Source organism: Lycorma delicatula, chromosome 7 (assembly GCF_047948215.1).
Source record: "Lycorma delicatula isolate Av1 chromosome 7, ASM4794821v1, whole genome shotgun sequence".
Taxonomy (NCBI): domain Eukaryota; kingdom Metazoa; phylum Arthropoda; class Insecta; order Hemiptera; family Fulgoridae; genus Lycorma; species Lycorma delicatula.
This window is the reverse complement of record NC_134461.1, coordinates 7,296,718-7,321,462: the sequence shown is the minus strand read 5'-3', so window position 1 is coordinate 7,321,462 and position 24,745 is coordinate 7,296,718. Positions and strand designations below refer to the sequence as shown.

General features: G+C 34.1%; 1 protein-coding gene across 1 annotated transcript in view; it reads right to left on the bottom strand.

Annotated features, from left to right (window-relative positions):
• Nucleotides 1-24,745, bottom strand: part of bdg (sodium-dependent transporter bedraggled) — a 219,154-nt gene that overhangs the window by 178,086 nt on the left and 16,323 nt on the right. Inside the window, exons 2-3 of the mRNA XM_075371551.1 lie at nt 21,464-21,957; nt 4,443-4,821 (exon numbers count right to left, since the gene is read on the bottom strand). Coding sequence (XP_075227666.1) covers nt 4,443-4,821; nt 21,464-21,954 — 870 coding nt within the window. The 5' untranslated portion in view covers nt 21,955-21,957. The remainder of the gene's footprint in view (nt 1-4,442; nt 4,822-21,463; nt 21,958-24,745) is intronic.

The following is a 24,745-nucleotide window of genomic DNA, read 5'->3' as shown; positions in this document are numbered from 1 at the left end:
ATTTTTCGATTTTTTAATTTGGTTTTTATTTGCAAGCCTTAACAACAAATAAAATTTGAAAATATTTCGAACTGACATTATACTATAATATTTTATTCCTACATGTAGCAAATTCTTTTAAATTTACCAAAAGTTATTCCTTTACGTATCATTTATCGATAACATTTTGATTTTTGCATTATCTTTCGTAGGTCGAAAGTTATAGGTATTTGTTTATCCCGCGCGCGTGTTGCCGACTACTTTATATCTCTCTGCGCAGGCAGTACATAGAGCGCTACTGTTTATTACGCGAGCTCGTTTATTTATAATCTGATCGTAATATGTCCAAAGAATTTTTTCGAGTGAAAACTTCCGCTCTACATTTTTTTGTTAAGAATAGTATTTTCTGTAAGATCAATATATAACGTTATGCTTATATAGAAAATTAACAGATTTTGATTAATTGTATCGAATCGAAAAATACAAATAACCGGTAAACATTTGATCAAAAAACGTTAAAACTGGGCGAAGAAAATGTGAAAAGATGATTATTTTTGATCGAGAAATACGATTCTTGTTTTAAACAAGATATTTTGCCGTATTTTCTATTTATTTTTTCTAACCTGATAATGGCAAAGGCGTTTTCAAATTTTTATGACATTTTTCAATTCGAGTTCTTATCTGCAAGGCGGATAAACCTATATATAACAATGTTAAATAAAAGTTTCCGCGTCAAAATCGAATTAACTTCTACCTAACTAGAACTTTTTTAAAATTCCAGCTAACGATTTCAAAAAGATAAAAGATATTTGTGGAAAATTAATAAATCTGGCACAAAATAAATTTATATAAACGTTAACGTTAGTCGTATCGAAGTACGGGTCAGTCGTAAATTTTATTTTGATTTGGATTATTCGTAGTAAATTTTGGAACTAAAGTTTTACGCGATATAATTATATTCATTATTGTTTTAGTTAGTGGGCTTATGTTTATGTGAACGGTTTTAAAAAATAACTGCATCCTACTTTTGTTTCTTCTTAAAAATAGAAAGGCAAATTCACTTAAAATGATAGACAGTGATGTAGAGCAACGTCGAGGTTTCCCTAATTAAACCACCGCTCTTGATAGCCCAATACGTAATCTCCTTTCAACTCCTGATGCCACCCGTCATTTCTAGTCTGTCTCTCAGCGGTTATGCGTTAGATAATTCACTTTTTTAAATTTTGCTCAATCTTTAGGCTTAACGTTTATCATCGAGACCGTTCTGTTAGTATTACACAACAGAACGACGAATTATGTATCGAAATATTTTTTGTATAAAACCTTCGGTGTTAGAGGATCGCGCTTTCGCGAATCGGTTAATTTGATAGTTGAGGGTTTTAAGTCGGTCATCACTAACATTACGTGGCGTTTCAATACCTTTATTTTATTGTTTTCCTAATAAATACGAGACTCCTTATTTACAACAAAAAATACAATTAGAATAATTTAAAAACTTAAAAATTATAGTGTAATATCGCCTTGACAGTCATCGGTCAGTGATACAAAGTGCTCTTGGAAACGGTGTTTACAATATTGCCAATACAGATTTGGGCCGGCTAAATAATCCACAGTCGAAGACGAGACGCTATTCCGTTTTATACTTTATCGAACGTTCGATTTATTATTTTAATGGCTGAAAGATTTAAATTTAGTAGAATTCAGTAAAAAATGAGTAAGATCTGAGGTTAACAGACCTACTAAATAAATTTTTAATGCGAGTTTCACACACGGGTAAATTGAAAAATACTCAACATCTGAAAAACAATTGTTGAAAACTGTACCCTTGTACTTTCCTCCTTATATAATTACACGGTATACTACTTAACGGAAAGTAGGCTATTCGGGTCAAAATTTACTCGTCAAAGTTTTTGCAAATCTTTACGTTTCATGAAAACAAAAAATTAAATTATAGCGTTGAAAATTTTCGGAAGGAATATACGACGTCTGTAAGTACATCGGCTATTCTTCGCTTGATATCTCTTGATCGGACGAACGGATTTGAATAAAATTTGGCTCAATGATTTTTGTATTTGAAGGGGAGGACTGAGAAATTTAATTTCGGTTACAATCGGTAAAGGGGGCAAGGGGATACGCACCTTATGGGTCCCGTAAGGCGTGTTAAACACTATATAAAGCATGTTCTATCTGTACTCTTTACGAGATAGGTTGATCAAATTTGGTTCGATTCAGGCTTATGTCCGGACCGTAGGACCGTCGATGATCTGCGCCATGTCTTATATGTCCGACCCGGGTTCGAAGCTGAACGTACCAAAGCAGTTAGAGAGCTTGCGAGAATCAATTTTGGTTTTGATCCGCAAATCAATCGGAAAACCGAAAGGGAATGGAACATAGTTGCCGGCTTCTTTAGATTCTTAGCCCTGCAAAGGACGGCTTAGAGGTTCTGATGCTGTTTAATAGCAACCCGGGTGGCTAGGGGACCCGCCTGGGTGCTTACTTCTCAGAGATAGGCGTTTCGGCATCGAGCCCCGCTTAGCTGAGATATTCACTGTTAGGATAAAATCGGTTGTATGGAGAACTCTGTGATGATGCAACTGCGGTGCGGGAACGAGTAGGCATTTAACTCGCTCCCGAAAGCGCACCAAAGCGGAGTAAGGTGCCTATGTTTTCATTAGAGGCTTATTAAATTTGCGAATCTATTTCTTGATTCTTAAGCGAATCAAGAGTACTTTCAGTAGATTGAATTGTAAAACAAAATTGTCGTTGTTGCGATCAACACTTGCTTTGTCGGTATGAGGATAGTATTTTTGGTGTTTAAAGACTCGATCGAGTAATAATCTGAGTGCACAATCTAATTAAAGGAAGAGTTTTCGTATGAAACCTTCGGTATTAGAGGATCGCACTTTCGGGAATCGGTTAATCGCATAGTTGAGGGTTTTAAGTTAGGGTAGGCGGTCGTGGTCGGAAGAGACCGTACGAAGGTGATAGTAAATTGTGTAAATACGCTAATGGAAATGTCTGTCGAGGCATTTGCAGGGGTGTCATCCTGACACAGGGCAAACTGATATGTTATCAGGTTCAGAGAGTACAAAAGACGACCTCCGGTAATGTCCGTCAGGGCTAGGAACGGAGGGATGGTATGGCGACCGGGATCTTCACAAGGCGAGTGTCAGAATGGGTCCCGCATCTCAAACGTTTACTCGAAGGTAGGTAAATATTTTTATATAATTTGATGCCGTAAGGTAGCTAACGTTGGTCTTATTCAAATCCCCATAAAAGAATGAGGAAAAAACACTCTTTTCAATTACATAATTTTTAAAACGTACTTTAAAAAAAAATGTTTTTGTTACTAACAAGCAGGATTGTTTATCCGAGTAGTAAAATAACGAATTAATAGTCGGATATGTTCGTTTAAATCCGACCGACCTTCATTCATACATTACAGTTCGGTTTCGTATCAGAAAAACAGAATAAATACGCAACTTAACGTAAAGTTGTGCAACTCTATTTACAGAATTAATTTTAGTAATTAAACATTTTTTTTAGACCAATCATTAACAGAAGTAAATGCCTGTTTGTAATAAGAAACTATTCTTAACTTTCTTTTACAATTATTTTCAAATCAGCAAAATTATAAAATAACCGATACAGACGGTTAGGATGTTTTTTTTTTAATTAGCAGGTTTGGAGAGAGATTAAATTATCAAACTGCTTCTACGGTTTAAATCAGTCGAAATGAAATGACAACTTTTGTTGTAGTAGACGGTCGTGAAGAGAAATTTCACCGGAATTTATTTCGATTAAGAAAAAATTTCATAGGCAAATGTTCATATTTAGTTTTAAGGAGACTATAATAACGATATTTTTATTAGAAGTGCGTAAATTCAAGGGGTTTTTTTTGTTATAAAAATAAATAATTTTTGGAAGAAAAAAAATTACGAATCAAACTATACCGTTAATTTAATTACTTCGTAGTACTGTATTTAGCATTATGCGATTTATTTTTATATAAACAAAAAGGAAGATGTAACGTTATAAACGAAATTTTACGTAAAATATTTCCTTTCTTTATAAAATTAGTCGTTTATGTTATACTTTTTAGCAGCGAAGCGTAGCCGAATGCTCTACGTACGATAGAGAATTGAACGTTACCGTAATAACAAAAATGTAAAAAATTATTGTTAAAATAAAGAATATTCTTATTATCAGAAAGTCGGCAAGCGTGAGTACAGTAGTCGGCATTTCTTTATTATTTCGATTTACGAATTCATTTTATAAACGAAACTGAAAAAAGTAAATAAAAATACGGATAAACGAACCGAGAATAATACGGATAATGAACACGGCAAATAAACATAAAAAAACCACAAAATAACTGATAAAGAAATGAAACTTTTCCGTTCGTTTCGATGACTCCGTGCGTTATGTACGTTTTTAAAGAAACATTAAAAAACTTTCCTTACCGTTGCCGGAGGTGCAGATGGAAGGACGGCGGCCAAAACACAGTCGTTACTGCTATTAGATACGGTCGGCAACGTCGAAGACGGAATTTCCAATCTAAAAGGACGAATTCTCCTCATAGAAATTCTCATCCAGTCGGAAGGTGACGATCCGCCGCCCAAGGCGGCGGTGGCGCGATCGCACTTACTCGCCGACATAGCGTCGTTCTGGACGTCGTCGTCATCGGCGGCACTCGTACTGACGCTGGACGATCTCTGCCTCCTGTCGACCGCCCCCGTTCCGTTCCTCCTCGCCGTCCCCGTTTCGCTTCTACTGCGCCTGTGCGACGACGACGACGACATTGCGGCCGCAATATTATTATTATTATTCGTCACGTCACTGCTGCTGAAAAAAAATAAATACTTTTCATTAAAGAAATAACAAACGCGACACGTAATCGTAAGGCGTACAAGAAAAATAAGTTTTTTAAACTGTAGATAAAAAAATGAGAAGGCGAGAAAACAATAAAGAAATACAAACTAATTACTATAAAATACAAAAGCAATAATTACGTCGAACGTAGAAATCGATAACACGTCCATCCGAGGTCATTTTTATCTGACCGTGTTTCAGAGTATGTTCACTTGTACTTCTGCAACTCAAAAACGGCTTCACCGATTTTTACGTATATATTAATCCAAACGATTCGTCTTTGTAACGGGAGTATATAAAGATTTAAAAAACTAAAACGCCGGACGATACTATTTTCTCCTTTTAAAAATAGAAAAACCGTTTAAAATTAAAAAAATATAAAATAATGTTTAAAAATTTTTAATAAATTCCAACTGAATCGCAGTAATTTCTTTCGAAAATAAAGAGTCGACGTCCGTATAGATTAAAAAAAAAAAAAAAAAAACAGTAAAGAGGTTTTGAATAATGATTACAAAGCAAATTATTTTATAATTAGGTAGCCTGCCCCATCGCTTTTAATATAGAAGTAGTATGAAATAATAGTCATCGACTGACGAAAAACTAGAAATGTTAACATAGACCGATGTTACTATTGTTTCGGCAGGAAACAAATAAATAAGAAAGAAAGCTGGAAGAAATTCCAAATAAGAAATACGGTTTTCAACCGTATTATAGCTATAGCTCAAAGAAATTCCAGTTAGAAGAAATTTCAAACGCCACGGATACATGGCTATAAAAAAAAGCCGGCAGACTGTTACGTACCTTTCACGGGTCGTCCTTGACAAAGGTTTTTTATTTCAAATACGCCGTTGGGATTTAAATATCGATAAATATTACTATTAAAATCGGCCAAATCAATTATAAAATATAAGATATTTTAGATAAAGATATTAGAAAACGACTTTAGAAATCGATTTCTTTCGAATGTTCCGTTGTTATTTCTAAAAGTCCGTATATATTTTCTAAAGGTTCTGTTAATATTTTACCGGATGGAAGGTGGCACCGAAGGTAGCACTGTCTACTTCATGTAAAATAATTAATAACCAGTCGTACGATTCCCTCAGAAGGAAAATTTTTAATTAACTTCACCTAAATTAAAATTAAATTTACCTTTTTAATATAAAATTTGTTTAATGATTTTACAAGAAAACTAAGAAAATGTAAAATCGGTTACCGCCTTACCCGCTTGTCTGTATAAGTCTAAAACTTATTAAGATCTCAGGTACAAACATACTTTAGCGGGATTCGATGCTAAATAGTTAAGCCGGTTTAGAAATATTAAGCAAAATCTAAAAAACAATTATTTTGGGTACGGTGGAACGAGGCCAAAATTTAAAAGACGTTAAAATTTATATAAACGAATATTTTTTCCCCGAGATTCAAAAGTTTTTATTAATCCGTTTTGGAAATATAAAACAAAAATTATAAAACAACTAGTCTAATTAAAAATAACATTAAAAATAGCGAAATTTACTCCCCTCTTTTTTAATGTTATAATGCCATCATTTCTCATACATAGAATTGTTTTTTCCGTTTTCAAAGAATTTATTTGGACCATTCCGGGGATATATTAATAACAATACAGCCCAACACACCAACGTATATACTATCTTCCGGATATTTTTATACCTTTTTTGTGTTTTTACTTCGGTACAAGGAAGTATCAACAAATATGTAGTAGATATGTAGTATCTTACAAATTTTTCTTTTCAGATTTCAACGGAAATATCCATTTTGACCGTCCCTGAATCCATTTTGATTAGTTTCGGCGTGACCTATGTACGTACGTACGTATGTATGTAACCCGCATAACTCAAAAAAGAATAGCCGTAGGAGGTTGAAATTTTGGATTTAGGACTGTTGTAGCATCTAGTTATGCACCTCCCATTTTGATCGCAATCGACTGGACCAAAAGTGTCCATAAAAGCCTTTTTCCTAATTGCAAGTCCTCATTGAGAGCTAACGATATATCATAAGTAGTACTTATTTTCATCGGTTCCAGAGTTACAGTCCAATAAATGTTTAATTAATGAAATATTTGTATCTTAGGGGAAGGCACATCGGCTGGAATGCGACTTCATTTCCTTTTTTTTTAACTTTTTTTTATTTAAATATATTGATTTATTAATAATTATTAACCTGTGATTGTAAAAAAAAAAGTTTTCAATAAATAATAATTCAGTAATAACAAAAAAAATTAAAATATATATAATAAAAAATATATGTCATTAAATAGACGTACAAGGAAGACATGTGGGGTCCACATCAAATTTGTTGGACTAAGAGAGTCAAAAAACAAAACATTTGTAAACACCGCGATCGTTATACTTTTTTTAAAGGGAAAATTTAATGTTCACCGCCGAACGTTAAATTTTCCCTTTAAAGCTATGCCGCTATAGCAGGGAGTACTTAAAAATTAAGTTTAAAAATAACTACAAGTGAAACAAGGATAATAAATTGCGATCGATTGAAGAATTAAATGTTAAGACAGATAAACATAACGTAACCGTAAAACTTTATAATTTTCAGAGTAAAACCTCAAAGAGTGGAAGAACTAACCGCAAAATGAAAAGGCTTAGACGACAATTATTAAACTGGCATAAGGAAGGAATGCTTCCGTACAGAAAAAATGTCTACCGGTATAAAGCGCAGATGAAAAAATTAGAAAAATTTCTTGTTAAATGCAGCGCTTTGTGGTAGCAAAACGTGGACGATAAGACAAAGAAAAACCAAAGGCCTTTGAAACGTAACGTCACAGGAAAATGTTGAAAAATAGGTGAATCGATAAAATACGAAATGAAGAGCTCTCAAGACGAATAAGAATGTAATGATTATCACGGTAAAATCGTGTAAACATACAAACCAGTTAGATCGCCTTTGTTTTTAAATGTCCAGGATTCATTAATTTGATGATAGAAGAACCTGTAGATAGTACAGCGTTTAGCGAAAGACAAAGATCGGAATTAATAAAACGTATTTTTTTTTTTTGTCTTCAGTCATTTGACTGGTTTGATGCAGCTCTCCAAGATTCCCTATCTAGTGCTAGTCGTTTCATTTCAGTATACCCTCTACATCCTACATCCCCAACAATTTGTTTTACATACTCCAAACGTGGCCTGCCTACACAATTTTTCCCTTTTACCTGTCCTTCCAATATTAAAGCGACTATTCCAGGATGCCTTAGTATGTGGCCTATAAGTATTAACTATATTTTAACTATATTTTTCCAAACGCTTCTTTCTTCATCTATTTGCCGCATTACCTCTTCATTTGTCACTTTATCCACCCGTCTGACTTTTAACATTCTCCTACAGCACCGCATTTCAAAAGCTTCCAATATTTTCTTCTCAGATACTCCGATCGTCCAAGTTTCACTTCCATATAAAGCGACACTCCAGACATACACTTTCAAAAATCTTTTCCTGACATTTAAATTAATTTTTGATGTAAACAAATTATATTTCTTACTGACGGCTCGTTTAGCTTGTGCTATTCGGCATTTTATATCGCTCCTGCTTCGTCCATCTTTAGTAATTTTACTTCCCAAATAACAAAATTCTTCTACCTCCATAATCTTTTCTCCTCCTATTTTCACATTCAGCGGTCCATCTTTGTTATTTCTACTACATTTCATTACTTTTGTTTTGTTCTTGTTTATTTTCACGCGATAGTTCTCGCGTAGGACTTCATCTATGCCGTTCATTGTTTCTTGTAAATCCTTTTTACTCTCGGCTAGAATTACTATATCAGCAGCAAATCGTAGCATCTTTATCTTTTCACCTTGTACTGTTACTCCGAATCTAAATTGTTCTTTAACATCATTGACATCTAGTTCCATGTAAAGATTAAAAAGTAACGGAGATAGGGAACATCCTTGTCGGACTCCCTTTCTTATTAGGGCTTCTTTCTTATGTTCTTCAATTGTTATTGTTGCTGTTTGGTTCCTGTACATGTTAGCAATTGTTCTTCTATCTCTGTATTTGAACCGTAATTTTTTTTAAATGCTGAACATTTTATTCCAGTCTACGTTATCGAAAGCCTTTTCTAGGTCTATAAACGCCAAGTATGTCGGTTTGTTTTTCTTTAATCTTCCTTCTACTATTAATCTGAGGCCTAAAATTGCTTCCCTTGTCCCGATACTTTCCCTGAAATCAAATCGGCCTTCTCCTAACACTTCTTCCACTCTCCTCTCAATTCTTCTGTATAAAATTCTAGTTAAGATTTTTGATGCATGACTAGTTAAACTAATTGTTCTGTATTCTTCACAATTATCTGCCCCTGCTTTCTTTGGTATCATAACTATAACACTTTTTTTGAAGTCTGATGGAAATTCCCCATTTTCATAAATATTACACACCAGTTTGTATAATCTATCAATCGCTATAAAATATATAACTATAGCTATAATAAAACGTATAACTGACAATAATAATATAAGTGTAGCGAAATGTTCAGATTAGGTCAGCATGGGACACAAAGGAATAGAGTCTGCGTCAAACCAGTCAGATTACTAATGACTCGGTAAAAAAAACACAATTAACCATATTTTAATCATGAAGAGCTAACTACCAAACTGTTCGTGTGTAACCTATAAGCGATATCACTCGGTAATCACCATTTAAAAAAAAAAAATTTTTAAATGATTTACCATTTCAAACATTTAGCCGCCTAATATCCGTTGTCAGAATGTAGAATTCCACCCTGACAAATTATACTGTTTTCTTCTTCCCTTTGTCTTATAATAAAAATAACTTAAAAATTCTTTAAATAGATTTGATGACACGATTACGTAAGGTTTTTAAGTAGATTTAAAATATCTGATGTGGACACCACATGACTTTCTTGTACGCCTATTAAATAACGTATACTTTTTGTAAAACGAAAAGCACATAACATTTTATTTCATTAATAACTTCTGATATTTTTTCATATTGTTTTTTATTGTTATTATTGAATTATTATTTACTGTCAAAAATCTTTTCGATCGGAGGTTAATAATTATTAATAAATCAATAAATTTAAATAAAAAAAAAGGAAATGAAGTCGCATTCGAGCCGATGTGCCTTCTCCTAAGATCGAAATATTTCATTAATTAAAATGTTATTAGGCTATAACTCTGGAACCGATCAAAATAAGTACTACTTATGATATATCGTTGAAAAGCTTTTAATGAGGGCAAAAAACCTGGATTTTGGACTTTTTTGGACACTTTTGATCGAGTCGATTGCAATCAAAAAGGGATATAAACAACTAGATGTTACAACATATCTAATCCAAAATTTCATCATCCTACGGCTAATCGTTTTTGAGTTATGCGAGTACGTGCGTACGTATAGATGTCACGCTGAAACTAGCCAAAATGGATTCAGGAATAGTCAAAATGGATATTTCAGTTAAAATGTGAAAACCGAAATTTTTTGCGATCACAATACTTCCTTTACTTCGTACAAGGAAGTAAAAAAAAGTCCTTTAAGCTAAAATTTGATGTACTAAATTTGACCCTTTTTTTGTAATAAAGTTAATTTCAATAATAATAAAGAATGTCTTTACATCTGTTTATACGTCTCTTATCCTACTTGAACAAGGGCTTAAAAAAAGTACGGCTCACTTCTTCTTTAAATTTTAACTTTTAAAGCCGTTTCAAAATTCGAAACGATTATTTATCAGCACTTTACTAACCGTTTATTTGGCACTGCATTCAAAAAATTGAAATAGATAAATAAGTAGCGTTATTTTTATATTTTTTTAATATTCGTTTTCATTATTTTAATTACGATTCAAAACCCGTAACTTTAAATATTTATCAATCGTGTAAATAGAAATCGAAGATTGTTTAAATGTCCTGAATAATGTACATCTTTTATTAGTACTTCACTAGTTTTATCTCGTTTTTAGGCAATTTCTCCACCCGACTGGGGAAAAATAAGGCTACGTCTTTTTTTAATTTTATCGGGAGTTATCGTTTTTAGTGATTTCTTCACACTGGATTAATCGATTTTTATGGAATTTTTACGATGACTTCTGAGTAGGTCATAGATGCCACTTAATCTCGATTAGAATCGGTCGAAAGGATGTGAGGAGCTACGATCATACTGCCGTAACTTAAAAATATTACTCAAATATTAGAAATAACATTTTTAATTAATTCTTTACTTGTAACTACTTTCTTTCCTTTAACTACTTCCTTTAATGTTATCGCTTAATTTTTTAAGTAGTAGTCTATCGTCGGCGAAGTTCTCAGAAGCCAGAATCGCATAACTTTTCCTGTTCGGTCGAGTATTGTATCGCTTATTTTTTTCCTAAAACACAGATTTATTTTTTGAATATCTTTTAATTTTTCTTCATATATTTATTTATGTACTAGCTGTAGGGCGTGCCTACGACACGCCTCTGCAGCTTGGCCCGGCGGGCGGCGTCTTGGAATGAGATTATTAAGCGTCCAAAACTTATTACCTCTTGTGTAGATATTTGTTTTTGAATGATAAAAATCGATATAACGAAAGTTCAATTACAAATTTAACTCTATAAACTGATACTAACAAATCGTGATTTTCCGTTAGCGATCGGTAAAGTCCGGTGCCTACTTTTTAGTTATAATTCATTATTTTATGAAGAAAAACAATCATATAAATAAATAAAAAATATGTAAAGAAAGTTTTAAAACACCACTATTAAATTAAACGCACTAAAAGGTAAAAAATAATTTTCGGACGGTATCTCAGAATCGATTTGACAACAAGCTTTGACGGTGATAAGTAAGATTATGTGAAAGTCATAGCTTCAAATTAAAAATATCAATTTTTTAATTTGAAGCTGTAACTTTCACGTAATCTTACACGTCATCACCAAAGCTTGTTGTCAAATTTATTCTTTAAGGCTTTATTCTTTAATAGCGGTTTATTAAATTTTTTTTTAAATTTTTTATTTTCTATTTTTCAGTGCACATAAGAGTGGTTTTTAAAATGTTTTTTTTTTTTTAATTTTTTTTATTTTGTATTTTTTAGTCTTCGTAAGTTTTTATACTTTACATCTGCGCGCTAAGGCAGGTTTGAGCGTATTTAGCGAAAGATCGGACCGATACGTTTTACGGTGGGTGAGTGCGATCAAAACATAGGGCTAAACGTTTTAATTTCCGGGTAACCAATATCCAGTCGATCAAGAGTGTACCCGATGTTACCGTACATACAGATTCCGATTAGTAGGGTAGGATTTTACTCGATAATTATTATTTTTTTAACGTATTAATTCCTCGATGTACAGTGACGATGACTATCTGAACATCGAAATAGCCGTCTAATTTTGGATTTAAATAATTTTTTTGTAAAAACCTTTTTTTGGCTCATTTTGTTTTATAAAAATAACCTTTGAGATACTTCTTTTTTCTATTAAGTGATTTTATTTATCTAAGAATATGAATTACATTTTCCAGTAGATATTTCATAAATTCGTCGTGTAAATTTATAAATCGGTTAATTTTAATTAACGATTTAAATCGGATATAAAGTTAAACAGGAAATTAAAGTAATAATAATAAATACTGAAAATAATGTAAAAGAAAATAATTAATTATTAATATTTTAATTAAAACTTTAACCGAGGCCGATTTATGTATAAACTTTTTCCTTCCGACCAAACTGTTACCCGTATTTGCACGAACAAGGACAACAAAAACTTTCATTATGTGCAAACGCTGCGGCTCAAGCGATCGCCTTCATAAATTATTATTTTAACGGAAAAGTACACGTATTTAACAGCGGCTTGGTGATAATAAAAATCAATAACAATTTTTTTTTCTAATAGTAAAATCGATTAGTTACAGCCGTACGTCGATACTAGTAAAGTTTTCTACAGTTCTTTATGCGATAAAAACACAAAAAGAGAAAACATTTAGCCTGTTAATTGCGTTTTATCTATACCGATAACTTTGAATTTTAACAATACGCTTCGTAATAACGGTAAAAAATTACGAGTGGTTGTTCCAAGAAATTTAATTTCACTTTAAGAAATTACTTTCAAACCCTGAAAGATATGTACCCTTTTTTACTTCCTTGTACGAAGGAAGTATTATAAACGCGAAAAATTTCGGTTTTTAGATTTCAACGGAAATAACCATTTTGACCGTCCCGTTTCGATTAGTTTCGGCGTAACGTCTGTACGTACGTATCTCGCATAACTCAAAAACTATTATATGTAGGATGTTGAATTTTTGGATTTAGGACTGTTGTAACATCTAGTTATGCACCTCCCCTTTTTATTGCAATCAACTCGACCATAAGCGTCCAAATCAAAAAAAAATCTGGATTTTTTAATTTTTTCTTAACTGCAGTAATAACCCCTCATCGGGAGCTTTTCAACACTATATCATAAGCGGTACTTATTTTCATCGGTTTCAGAGTTATAGCCAAATAAAATTTTGATTAATGAAATATTTGGATCTTACAAGGGGAAGGCACATCGGTCTTCATTTAATTTTTTTTTACTCTTTGATATTTTATTTAAATATATTGATTTGTTAATAGTTATTAACAAGTTGTTAACGAAATAAAATTTTACGTACTTTTAAAAATGTGTATATGTAATTTAATTGGCGTACATGGAAGTCATGTGATGTTCTCAACAGATTTTCATGGGTTTTTAACCCGATACAATTTAATGGCCATTGCAAAACGTGTAAAAATAACGACTGAACATTAAAATACCCTTTTTTCACTGTCGCCACTCAACGTGCGGATTTTTGCGACCAAAAGTGTTTTTATAAGCCGTTTTCCGAAGTACTGTATATAAGTTTCAATCGGTGATGACTATCTTTTAAAATTAAAAAAAAAAAACAAAACAGTACATTCGATTGGATAATCGGACTAAAAATTGAAATTACTTTAGATGAAAATGTAGTTAAATAAGTTACTTAAAGTTTTTCTGAAGTACATTATTTGAACAAAAATTTCAATAACGAGATGAAAATCGCACACATCTTGGGCAAGGCGACGCAAAATTAGCATATTCATCATAATGAGCAACATTTTCTACCGATAAACCTGATAAGCACGATCTTTTAATTGAAATTACTAAACTTTTACGAGATATAATAGTCAATATTACAATTGTCAGCTTAAGTTATTAATTTCTTCTTTCCCGCCTATAACACTATTGTTGCTATGCGATAACTGTAACTATAAAACGAAAGTGTATATTTCAGTCCAAAATTTTGATGTCGGGCTGTGCGAATTCGACGTTTTACGACCTCTTATTAACAAAACCGTAACAAGAGAAATATTAAAATTTAAAAAACATGAATGCCAGAAAAAAGACATTACTCTTTAATATAAGATAATTACTAACATAGTTTGATTACAGAGCGAGCGGCTGACAATCGGTTCAGTCGCTGAGCTGCTCGGTGGAACAAACGTACATAAACACATATACGTCCTAAATACATTACACTGCTTTTTGGGCAGACGTATAAAAACCCACAGAAATTTCCGAAAAGTGCGCACGTACGTACGTACCTGTATCGGCCTGAATATCTATTTCAGGCTCTAACAAAAAGATTAACAAACAAGTTGCAAACACCGTTAGAAATAAAGCTAACAGATATATTTACACACTAAGGGCATACAACCTAAAATTCAGGTCAAGCACACAGAAGTTTCTTTTGACGCACTGATAAAAACAAATAAAATAAAAAATTGTCGTTAATAATTAATTCATTATTATAATATTTTTTTATCTTTAGAATTCTCTTTTAAAGGCGATTAAATTTTCTCCCGGATAGAACCCTCGCACGATTAAACCGTTTCAATTTAACTATCTTTAGAACAGGAATTCGACCAACAATTCCTGAAATCGTCCTCCTCTTTAACCTATAAAATAAGCGTTGTGTTCTCTATGCAGTGTTTTAAATGCCATCAAGAAGCTCTTACCCCGAAAAATTAAGCCGATGAACCGCACGCTACTTATATCTTGTGTATTCCACCAAAGTTTCCGCAACTTATCGTAGATTTAAAATTCTGAACTAGTCGACCGTTCTGTTTGTTGATTTATGAGCCCCTTCTCTGAACCGTCGATCCGAAAATCCGATGCCCGAAGCCAGTCTTCCCGGTTTTTAATATTACAGTGAAAACGGTAGTTGTAACTTTCAAAGGATCGCTTCTGTTACTGTACCCTTTTTTTTCTTTTTTCTGTTTAGCCTCCGGAACCACCATAAGGTATTACTTCAGAGAATGAATGAAATGACGTGTAGTTTTGCACATTCTCAGGTCGACCGTTCCCGAGATGAGTGGTTAATGGAAACCCGACCGCCAAGAACACCGGTATCCACGATCTAATACTCAAATTCGTATAAAAGTAACCGCCTTTACTACAATTTGAACCTTAGAACTCTCGACTTCGAAATCAATTGATATGCGAAGACGATTTGATCGCTACACCTAGCCGGTTGGTGTTCCTTTACCCTGTCGAGTTGCATAATAAGAGTGTCTTTCCGATCAGAAGATCGATTTATCTATTCTCAAACGGATCGAATACGCTAAATTTAAAACGCTTTCTTAGGAAGCGCACAAACAAAAGAATGAAACCGGTCTCCAAATATAGCACATAGAATCGGACGTGTTTAGAGTTAAACCAAACATTCTTTTTTTTTTGACCGTCTCCTAGATCTTCATTGCTTTTGAGACTCTAGACTTCCGCCCCGTACAACGAAACAACAAATTTACATGCAGTATAAACAACCTTCTGCTGGATCGAGTACTGAATCCCATCTTTTACCGTTAATTTTTTTCAGACATTATATAACTTCGCGGCAGATGCCCCTTTTTTTAAAAAAATGACAATAAGATAACAGTACTGTAAAGGTATAATTACGAGTACAAGAATTATTTTACTAAATCCTTAGCATACTTATTAATGTCATTCGTATATATATATATATTACAATAATAATAATAATAATAATAATTAGTATTATTTCAAAAACAAATAATAAATAAATATTTTCCTTTAATGAATAAATCAATACAGAAGTATACTACACAAAAATATTTATATATATATATAATATATACACAACACACACATTGGTTCAAATATACGAGGCGTGTGAGAGAAGTAATGAGATTTGTAACATTGCGAGCGATCTGGCAACGCTGTGTCTACCGGTCTGTGCTAGACCGGTTTGTTCATCCCTTCCACATGCTCAGTACGAGTTTCAACTCCGTTCAGCCAACACATTATTTTTGACAGCGGCATCAGTGAAGTTGTGTGTTACGAAAATGGAGCATCAAAATTTAGAGCGACGTTGTGCGATCAAGTTTTGTGTTAAACTTGGGGAATCCGCGAGTGTTACCTCTGAAAAGTTGAAACAGACCTACGGGTAACATCGCTTATCAAGAGCACATGTTTTCCGCCGGTACAAATCATTTTTGGAAGGCCGAGAACACGTTGAAGATCAACCTTGCTCAGGGAGACCTTCGAAAATCTGACGGAAACGTTGAGCGTGTGAGGGTTCTTGTGAGATCAGACCGTCGTTTAACAATAAGGATGACGAGTGAACAGTTACATTTAAACGCTTTCACCGTACATTAAATTTTGACAGACGATTTGGACATGCGAAAGGTTTGTGCGAAATTGGTGCCGAAAAAGCTCATATTGAAACAGAAGGACAATCGAAAAAACGTGTGCGTTGATCTTCTTGAGAGGATCGACAACGACCAAGAATTCCTCTTTCGTGTGATCACAGGTGATGAATCCTGGATATTTAACTACGATCCTGAAACAAAGCGGCAAAGCGAAGAGTGGCACACTCCGTCATCTTCTCTACCGAAAAAATGTAGAACGAGCAAATCAAAGATCAAACCATGCTGATTTGCTTTTTTGACAGTAGGGGTATCGTGCATAAATTCCTCCAGGACAAACTGTCAACCAAGTGTTTTACAAAGGTGTCCTTGAAAGACTCAGGAAGAGAGTGATTCGCGCGAGACCAGACATTGCAGACAAGTGGATGCTTCATCATGACAATGCACCGTGTCACACGGCCATTTCCATCACGGAATTTTTGACCTCAAAACGCATTTCTACGGTTCCTCAACCTGATTTGAGTCCTTGTTTTCCTTTTCCCGAAATTGAAACGTGTCTTAACAGGACGTCATTTTGGAACTCTGGAGAACATTTAAAAAACTGTGACGACCGGTTAAAAGCCCTACCGGTTGAAGCCTTCCAGCGCTGCTACCAGGAGTGGGAACAACTACTCCGCCGGAGTATAGCTGCCCAAGGGAACTACTTTGAAGGGGATAATATTGTTGTTCGAAAAAAATAAAAACTTTTGTAAGTAAAAAGTCAGTCTCATTACTTTTCTCATACACCTCGTATATATTTGGAAATTTTTAACTCATGATAGTAGACGATAATATTAACTTTTTTAAAAATATATTTATAAATTTTCACAAAGAAAAAACCAGACCAAATTTTATAATTAACGTTTTTAGAACGTACTTTGATCCAGAAGAATGACCCGGGTAGGAAACTTAGAAAGACAAACGATATTTTTCATATCCGACACCATTTTCATGTCATATTCCCACGCACAATCTTACAGCAAATGTATTGAATTAATTATTCTTTTTTTTTTAACTTTGAGATGTTTCCAATCGTCTTTGACCATCTGCTACTGTTCACAGACTAACCTCAACTTATATTACTGTGCTGGGTTTTTCTTTTTTTTTTAAATGTGTACGAAAAGTATATCGCAATCGACTTGTACGCATTCATTTAGTATGTTCTTGTTATTACGTTAATGTACGTATTTCATAATGTTTCAGTACGCAATAAGTGATTTTTTTTTTGCGTTCATATAGAATATCGAAGTTGTTCTTAGTATCGATGGTTTTGTGATGTTTATGTGACGGACGCCAAAGATGGCTTTTAAAGTGTTCATTGTATTTTATTCGAAACCGACTCCCTTTTGTCCGACAAAGGATTTCGTAAAATGCTACCAATAAAGATTATCGTTTGTAAATGAGAGGTGGTAATATCGGGCCAAAAGTTACGGGGTAGTGATTGAATCGCAATTGTCCGGTGATTTGCCGATAAAAATTTAGGCTAATTCAAAATTAATTCCTACAAAACGATCCGAATTAAATAACACCGAAATCGTCGGTGGAATGATTATGATACTGGCCGGGGGGGAAAAAACAATCCATATATTAGTGTCTACCAAATATATCGGTAATACGGTGTGTAAGCGATCCATATATATTTATCGGTTACTACATTTTTAACAGAAGAGGACTATATCTTATACTCTTTCTGCTGAAAACGGTCTGGCTTATTACTAAGAGATGTAAAATGTTAAGAGGGCAAAAGATGACTCCCGGTAAAGCCCATCAGGGCTAGTAACTTGGAGGGGGGGGGGGGCTGGCGACCGGAATCGTCACAAGGTGATTCCGGGGCATAGGGGATGTCTTCCCCTACGGGGGGTTGTGATGGTCGCGGATTTACGTTTTTTAATTAAATCTGTAAGAGTTTAGTAAGGCAGTCGTTCAATTTGACAGCGGTAGTTGTAGAAAAAAAGAACAATTTCATCATCGGTAATGCACAGAGTACAATAAAAACACACCAACAGATGCGTTACTAATGATCAACAGATGCTTACTAATAGGACTGACACGCCTTCGATTTACCTTTTGTCCACCACGATTTCGTTATTAGCACCCGGAGATTCCGCCTGCACAACAGAGGTGTTTACTATAAAGTTTCTCTTGCTATAAATACGGGCGATTTTCGGTCGCTGAACTGCGTGAATTTTAGTGCCAAGATGAATTATCGATTGCGCACGGAATTGCGATCTCGATTCGGCGCATAGTAATAAAAAATAAAATAATGAATTCAAGATTTTATTGCGGTTAAAAAGCGAGCGTTTAAACAAATTTTAAAACCGACCGTATTTGTAAGTTGAACAGAAAACCAGTATAATAATAAAAATTTAAAGGCGTCGAATAATTATTCCTTTTGTAATAGTAACAATATACATTGTTCGTCCCGGGAAAAAAAAATTATATTTTTTCTTGACGATGAATTAATTCAACAACGAAGCTTGCGAAGCATGTACGTAAGAATTAACAAAATTATTTTTTAAAAGGACCACTAAAGACAAAAATTTGAGACGAATCTAGAGGTCGTAAAAGCTGTGAAGAGGAAATACAAAATACTTTCGAAAGATGGTTTGGATTTCGTTGAAGCGGATAAGCCAGGTCGGAAGCAATCGGCTGCATTTAAAGGAGTTTATTTTGGAAAGGAACATTTTAATGTAGATTTAAAATAATTTTTTTTTCACTACAGCTGCTATCTCATTACTTTTTGGACCGCCTTCGTAAAATAAGCATTTTAACTTCGCTTGTATTGGTGACGTCGACTGAATTGAAATGAAACGGTTAAATGTATAAACGAAATCCGTAGACGTTTTATGAAATATTATGTAACGCTACAACTACATCGAACGTATAGCAGTCGGTCGCGATGATTAAACGTTCAGAACAAACTTCTAACCGACACATAACGTACTCACTCGGGATATTAATTTTCATTAAACTGGTTTATAATTTCCAACTTTTCGATCGGTTTTCAAGTGTTCAATAGAGATTATTTTATTTTTAATTTTTTTTAAAAATGGATTTAAAAAATCATCTGTAACGAGCCCAGATTTCGTTTTAAACAACGAATTACATATAAATTTTCAAATATTTTTAATGCGAATTTAATTTCAGATTTATACTGAAAATATAAATTTAAATGTTTAAATAATTTAAATTTATAATTTTAATTTACGTTTCAATATTAATTTATAATTATATTTTAAAGAATTACGCCTCTCTCTCTCTCTTTTCCTGTTTAGCCTCCGATAACTACCGTTTAGATAATTCTTCAGAGGATGAATGAGGATGATATGTATGAGTGTAAATGAAGTGTAGTCTTGTACATTCTCAGTTCGACCGTTCCTGAGATGTATGGTTAATTGAAACCCGACCGCCAAATAACACCGGTATCCACGATCTAGTATTCAAATCCGTGTAAAAATAACTGACTTTACTAGTACTTGAACGCTGTAACTCTCGACTTTCCAAATCAGCTGATTTGGGAAGACGCGTTAACCACTAGACCAACCCGATGGGTCAAAAAGAAAAAGCATTACGCCTATTAAAATCTTACTGTTAGTAAAAAACGATAAGAAATATTTATAAGCGACAAAGAATTTTTTAATCGCTTTACCTTTGTACGTTCGATCGAGGTAAATTTATTTCAAGCACGCATATTTTGATTTTTATATTGTTGTCGTTATTATGATATTTTGTATTTTTCGTAAGATTAAGTCATTGGAATTTTTTCCCGTAAATTAAAGGTACGTAAGCCAGTTAAATTTAAGTATTTTATATTAACGAATATATAATTTTGAGCATAAAAGAGTATTCCAAATGTAATAGAGGAAACGTCGGATGATATATCTGCCAAATCGATTAGACGCCAAAAAACAAGATCTATAAAACAAATTGGTACAACAAGCAGAAATCTTAAGGGGTATAATGCGCAGAGCAATGCTTAACATTTAGAATTACATTCTCACAAAATAATTGCACCGTATCGGTTACACGATAATGATTTTCCTAAACGCGTTGAATACGGCCGATGATTTTTGGATTTTATAACTGAAAAAGGAGAAAACATTCTCTTTGTAATTGTTTAGGATGAAAAGTGGCTTCATTTATCGGACCGAGTCAATTGCGACAACAGCCGGGTCTGGTCTGAATAATTCTGATGAGAATTTGAAATTGACAATTACACGACAAAATAAACTGGAGTTTGGTATGCTATATCACGTAAGCGAATAATAGTTCAGTTTTTTCACAACACACTAAACACAGAACGTCATCGCAACGAAATCATTTATCCTTTCATCGGCCGACTAAATGCGTAAGAAACTGCTGAACGTACTTCTAAGAAGATAAAACGATGGCGCACACCGATGACGTTTTGACGCGTTAATGAAGTTTTCGGAAATAAGCTCATTTCAAAGCGCATCTGACCTCTGAGATTGCCAGATCTTACACCTACAGAAGCTATGAAAAGATCCGTCTGTCAGAACAATCCTCATACCGCGGATGAGCTGAAAAATAACAGCTGAATTTGTAAATGCGTTCAGTCCTTCGGTAATTAAGCGTGTATTTTTACATTCCGAACAGGGTGAAACGTGTTCAGACGTGTCTGGAGGTAAATGTTGGCCGTACTGAGCGTACCTTGAAAATAGAAATTCATCTTAATAAGAATTATTCCTGTTCCGGTCATTGTTATTTGTATACGATGAATTAAATGTTTGTAAACGGTTTCATTTTGGAAAACCCGTTATGTACTCGTTCGTTCAAACGAGTACTAATTACTGAAATTATAACTTAATATTGACCAAATAAACAAATAAACCTATGCTGCTTATAGATTAAGTAGCTCGTGAGGGCGATAGAGAACGGGGAATTGTTCGATACTACTGCAATACGTTACGATCATACTAATAAATTTTAACGCTTTAAGTTACCTGTCAGGGATATCTTGCGATCGCCGTTGATTTCGGATGTTATGACAACGCTGTGAAGATCGCAAAGAAGAAGACGGCTCGGCGTTAAAACCGCTGCTCGAGTGGCAAGGTAACAAAAGCGAATAGGAATCGTTACTATCGCCGCCGGTATCGACGAAATAACCAAAGTTATTATCCGACTGTTGATTTTCACAATTCGATGAACTATCGGCGACTCCAAATACGTCGGAAGCCGGCGTAGGTGAAGAGGATACGAGTCGAAGAAGACTGTTGCTATCGCGCTCATCGTAATCTTCGTTATATAAAGACGGTAAATCGAGGTTTTCGTTGCCTTGCTGTGTAACACCCGACGCGTATTCAAGCATGCCACCCAAAATCGCATCCAATAAATCGACTTCATCTCCCAGTCTGGGTAATCGCGAAGAGGAAACCGGTGGAGGTTCGCCGAGATCTATCAGATCACCGTCGTCTCTACCGCCGATGAAATCCATCACCTGAAAACAAAAACAAATTTATTTTTATTACAAATACACTGGAATAAAATAATTACGTACTACTTTTAACTATAAAAAGACGCACTATCAAAATCACAGTATCGCATACCGCGAGCATTTTCGTACTTAAAAATAAAAAAAACATAAAACGATTAATAAGTCGTTTCCTGTTACAGGCAAGATAAAATATTCGTTACAAAAATGGAATAAAAAAACCGCATTAATAAATCATACGGAAAGATCGACTAATTAATGAAACAACAGTACTACCAAAAAAACAATCGGAACGCAACATTCAGAATCAATAACTTAAAATGGATCGTTCATCTTTAAGAACATCTGTGAAATATATTACGTATTTTTACAACGACAAAAAATGCTAATAAGTGTATTAAGCATTTAAACTGCTCTCGTTTATTTATCATAAATACTAATTTTTATAAATCGCAGCTATCTCCATCTCGGTTAACTCATTAACTCGTTAATGTTCATCCTCGACTTACTGACCGTTCGAAGTGAATATTTACACGGATCCGAACGATGATGGCCGAGTTCATAGTAAAAATAATTGCAAAACCCATCCGGAATTTGAATCCCTATAACCGTTTGAATGTTTATCGAGACATTTATGTGAAATTCTGTCTTAGAAATCTAGTAAGCTAACCGTAGGTTAAATTCTAACAAAATTGAATCGTTTCACTGAGACTCGGGTGGAAGCATTTATTACTAACTCGTCTTGAACTCTTGCTATGACTTCCGATAGAGTTATCGAAAACTTCGGGAAGACCGTCCACCGGCATTTGGTTGTGAAGGATCGTAGACAGACCATCGATGACATCTAAAACTCGTGAAATTATCGCACGGCACGCGTCAGCGGATATTGTCACAAGAAGGATTGCTGCAAAGTTCCCGACACGATTTCCGAACGAACAGAAACAGGATCGCGTAAATGTATGCGGCGAACCGAAAGAACTTATTCGAATCGGCCCAGGTTTCCTTTCTAAGGTCGTCATACTCGGCAAATTTCGGAGTTACGGGTAAAAAATATAACTCTGAAACTAAGCGACAATTATTCTAGAGGAAAAGTCCATCTTTACCTCGGCCAAAGAAATTCTGTTAACCGAAGAGAAGCATCAAATCCTTGCTGATTCTTCGATAATGTTGGGCATATACGCAAGGGATTTGTACCTCCAGGTCAGAAGGTTAATGAGGAATTCTACTGCGCTGCTCTAAAGGATACGAGAAGGAAATTTCAAGAGAAATTGTGCAAAAATGAACGAGTACTTTATCAGGATGCAAGGCAACGTTTAACTTTCATCGTGCAGCAGTTTTCGGTGAAAACAACCTGGAGGTTGTTCTTCGGTATTGAATTCCTTCGACTGACTCCTCACGACATCGTTTTCTTTTCCGAGTGGAAAATCAAGTTCAGAGGATTCGTCCATACAGATTTGATACGATAGAGAAGATTCAAACGTAATCGCAGGCGGTTCTGAACTCAATCACAGAAAAGGAGTTCCAGAACCTATCCCGTTTGTAGAAGAGATCTGTGTCTGAACCCGATCACATACTTTGCCAAACTAACTGTTTTGCTATAACTCATAACTGCTCATCGTACGTCCGTTGGAAGAATTGTTTCAGTTAAGCTGTTTGAAGTGGTGTTTAAAAATCAATTTAAAGTGCACACTACTTTTTTTCGATTCAGAAGCGGTAAAACAGAAATATGGAAAGAGTTGTTCATCGGGAACAAAATCTACGAATAGAGTGATCCCTTTAAAAATATAGGATATTTTGCTGGGATGAACGACGGAAAGGAATGTCTTTACTATATCGATGCAATAAAACACATTATCCACAACCATCCACAAATTAAAACCGATGAAGTCGGAAGCGAGTTAAATGTAAGCCAAAGGCTTAGTATTTTCAATTACGCATAATTCTTTTAACGTTCAAAAAATCTTTGCCGCTGGATTTCACATCAACATTCGCAAAGCAAATTGTTTGAAAATTTCTCAGAACCTTTTAAAAGGTTTTCAAGTTGAAGGAAACTCACTCTGAAGCGGATAAGATCCGTTGAAAAGACATCGGTCATTCACCGAGAATAAACGACAGAGTTTAATCTGGAGACATCCTTCATACACTACGGCAAAAACGTTCAAAACTCATACGTCTGCAGAAAAGTTGTCAACGACGATATTCTAAACTACGAAAGGTCCAGATTTTATTCACCTCGTACCAAAAGTGAGTTACTGCTATCACGCAAAGCAAAAATTCATTCCAAATGGTTTTAAAATTTTTTAATTTCACTTTACATTTTGACTCTTCCGGTTCGTACAATCGTTATATATAATTTCATCAAAAATATAAAATTATATTCTTCCAAAAACAAAATTAAGAAAGAATTTTCAAGAAATAAAACTACGTAACCAGATTATTGTTTGGCACCCATAAATATATATCATTTAGAACGATAATTAATAAATCACTAATTCTTAATTTGTCTACGCAATTATATTTTATAATAGGTAGCCTTCTCCTCGCCCCCACAAAAAGTTAATAAATAAATAAAAATAGTCAGTTAATCCTAAAAGAAAATAATAAAATCCACCTCTAATAAATCACATAACAATACAACTTTCACCTTAACAGACGACAATACGTCGCCGTATAACAAAGAAATTTATTCAGGTTAGTTGGCATTTTTAAATTCTACATAAAAAAATTCCCATAAATTTATTCAAAATAAAAACAATTTTTTTCCATAAAATAAATATTATTCTATCCACAAGTT